General features: G+C 43.2%; 1 protein-coding gene across 1 annotated transcript; it reads right to left on the reverse strand.

Moving 5' to 3' along the window:
* LOC102176170 (putative teratocarcinoma-derived growth factor 3) lies at nucleotides 413-2,293 on the reverse strand. The gene is made up of 2 exons (XM_013973144.2): nucleotides 848-2,293; nucleotides 413-621 (listed from the first exon to the last, which is right to left on the reverse strand). The coding sequence occupies exon 1, from the start codon at nucleotides 2,064-2,066 to the stop codon at nucleotides 1,521-1,523; it is 546 nt and encodes a 181-aa protein (XP_013828598.2). The 5' UTR covers nucleotides 2,067-2,293; the 3' UTR covers nucleotides 413-621; nucleotides 848-1,520.

Consider the following 3,233-nt stretch of genomic DNA (forward strand, 5'->3'; position numbering starts at 1 on the left):
GCCTGGCGTGCTGCGATTCATGGGGTCTCAAAGAGTCGGACATGACTGAGCGACTGAACTGAACTGAAATGTACCCACTTCTGTCATCCTCTATTACAATCAGTCTTCTACTTATGAATGAGTTACTCTCAGCAAAGACTATTCTAATCATAAAACTTTATTTTACCCACTCAATCTAAGTCCCCCAGTTTGATTCTTAATCTAGAACTCAACACGAAACACTAAACCACAAAAATCCTTCTTTAAAGAGACACATTTCCTTTCCTGTGCCATGAGTATGAATTCTGAAAGCAGAGAGAAAAAAGAGGTATTGTGGAAGGAGCATTGAATTTGTGGTTGTCAGAAGTTTATTCGAATAATTGACTAATTCATTTTTTAATTTATGTAGCAAATTATCCAACTTGTTTTTTTTCAATGTAATTCCCACTTTTACTAGACAGAACAGATACATATTTTTAAAACTGGCTTTACAATATATGGTTTTATCACTGGCTTACAACTAAACATACTGTGAACATTTTCTTTTACCACCATTGAAATAATTGCATAGTATAGAGAAATCATAATATATTAAGCAATCTTTATATCTCAGGGGAATTTAGATAGTTTTTTTAAAGGAGACTTTATTCTTTTCCCCTGGGCTTCCCTAGTGGCTCAGAGGTCAAAGCGTCTGCCTGGAATGCGGGAGACCCGGGTTCGATCCCTGGGCCAGGAAGATCCCCTGGAGAAGGAAATGGCAACCCACTCCAGTACTCTTGCCTGCAGAATCCCATGGAGGGAGGAGCCTGGTAGGCTACAGTCCATGGGTCGCAAAAAGTCGGACATGACTGAGCAACTTCACTTTCACTTTTATTCTTTTTACAAATCCTTCAGAAAACAGGTGCCCTTGTCTCGTACAGCTTCCTATAGATGACAGAAACTTGCCCTTCAACTTAGCCTTTTAACTTGCTTCTCTGTAGCTACCAGATCTACCAAGACATTCATTTTATTTTCTCAAATCTCTCCCATTTGCTCCCAGTTTTCTACCTAGTCACCCAGGATATATGCACACCTCCATCACTCTAGCACCGAGTCTCTCACCGTGGATATCTGCCCCCTTCCTTCTCCTCTGCTCCCCTCACAGGTCCTTCCTTTCCAAGATACTATCTTAACTGATGTCAGTCTACTCCATTCAAAGCTTTATGCTCAGTTCCACATTGAGAGTAACCTTTAATAATCTGAATATAGAATTCAACTGTTTAAAGGAAATTATTTGTAAGCCCTTGGCAGTTACATGTATCAGAAACACAGGAGTTGGGCACAAGAGATGGCTTACTCTTTTTTTTTTTAACTAGTTTTATGGAGAGGGCGGGGCAGAGGAAAGTAACTGGTGCTTCAAGGAAATCTTTTTAGGGACCACAGGGAAATCTATTCACTATTTCAAGGCAACTAACAAATTATCATCTCTCAGTTGAGACATTAGAGAGACAGCCTTTACAGGTCATGAAATCTGCATGACAAATGTTGAAAAGAAATGTGGGTTAATAATAACTTTGTATAGCAAGGCAGATGCCAGGTAGCATAAGAGCACATGCAGACAGTGTTAATTCTGGAGTCCTGGAAGCTGTGAGGTGCTCATCCATCACATGGCCATCACAACCGGGTAGGAATGACTGAGGAAAGCAGCGAAGCTGGCCATGCCAGCATTTACACATGGAACACTTCCTGGGCAGCCAGGTGTCATGGGGCACAGACCCACAGTTCTCTTTGCGAGAGTCATGCTCACAGTTGCGTCCATAGAAAGAGGGAGGGCAGGCACAAAAGGACCCCAGCATGCAGGTTCCCCCATTCAAACAGCAGGTTCTGTTCAGCTCCTTACTCTTTTGGATTCCCATGGATGCTACAAACTGGGAAGGCTGGTGACGAATTGCAGGCTCCTCTTGGGACCAAAGGCCATCATCTCTGAAGGCCAGCTCTCCCTGTGACAGACAGGCAAGTTCAAGGCCGCCCAATCCAGGGACTAATCCCAGTTCAAGTGCTCTGGAAAAGGCCATGATCAAAATCACACTGTAAGAGAAGCGCTCCATCTTCCTCTGGTCTGTGGCCCCTAACAATTTAGAAGGAAAAAAATATTAACCCGGCTTTAATTCACAGTCATTGCCAAAACACCCAAAGGAAAATGTTAATTTCTTGACGTGAAAAAGAGCATTTTAAAAGAAAAATATCCCAGGTGAGAAATATGCTTTCCCCCAAAGTTCTTAGAAGCAGAAGTCGGGCCGTCTGGCGAAACTAGGGGACTCCTCACGGGTCTGTCCTAACAAACGCTTGGACTATAACCTTCCTATCCAACTTATTTTGGCATAATATTTCTCAACTGTAAAATGGAGATAATAACTCTATCTACCCCACATGGTTGTTCTGAGAATTAAATTAGGATAAACAACAAGGTCCCACTGTATAACATAGGAGTTATATTGAATATCCTGTGATAAACCATAATGAAAAAGAATGTATATATATATTAACAGATGGACTTTTCAGGTGGCTCAATGGAAAAAGAATCTGCCTACAATGTAGGAGACCAGGAGCCATGGGTTTGATCTCTGGGTCAGGAAGATCCCCAGAGGAGGGCATGGCAACCCACTTCAGTATTTTTGCCTGGAGAACCCCAAGGACAGAGGAACCTGGCAGGCTACAGTCACAGGGTTGCAAAGAGTGGGACGTGACTGAAGCACGCACACACACGTATGTAAAACTGAATCATTTTTCTGTACAGCATGAATTAAAACAATTATAATATAATAACTTTTAAATCAGTTCAGTCGCTCAGTCCTGTCCGACTCTTTGCAACCCTATGAATCGCAGCACTCCAGGCCTCCCTGTCCATCACCAACTCCTGGAGTTCACTCAGACTCGCGTCCATCGAGTCAGTGATGCCATCCAACCATCTCATCCTCTGCCGTCCCCTTCTCCTCCTGCCCCCAATCCCTCCCAGCATCAGAGTCTTTTCCAATGACTCAACTCTTCACATCAGGTGGCCAAAGTACTGGAGGTTCAGCTTTAGCATCATTCCTTCCAAAGAAATCCCAGGGTTGATCTCCTTCAGAATGGACTGGTTGGATCTCCTTGCAGTCCAAGGGACTCTCAAAAGTCTTCTCCAACACCACAGTTCAAAAGCATCAATTCTTCAGCGCTCAGCCTTCTTCACAGTCCAACTCTCACATCCATACATGACCACAGGAAAAACCATAGCC

This window comes from Capra hircus, chromosome 21, assembly GCF_001704415.2.
Source record: "Capra hircus breed San Clemente chromosome 21, ASM170441v1, whole genome shotgun sequence".
NCBI lineage: Eukaryota > Metazoa > Chordata > Mammalia > Artiodactyla > Bovidae > Capra > Capra hircus.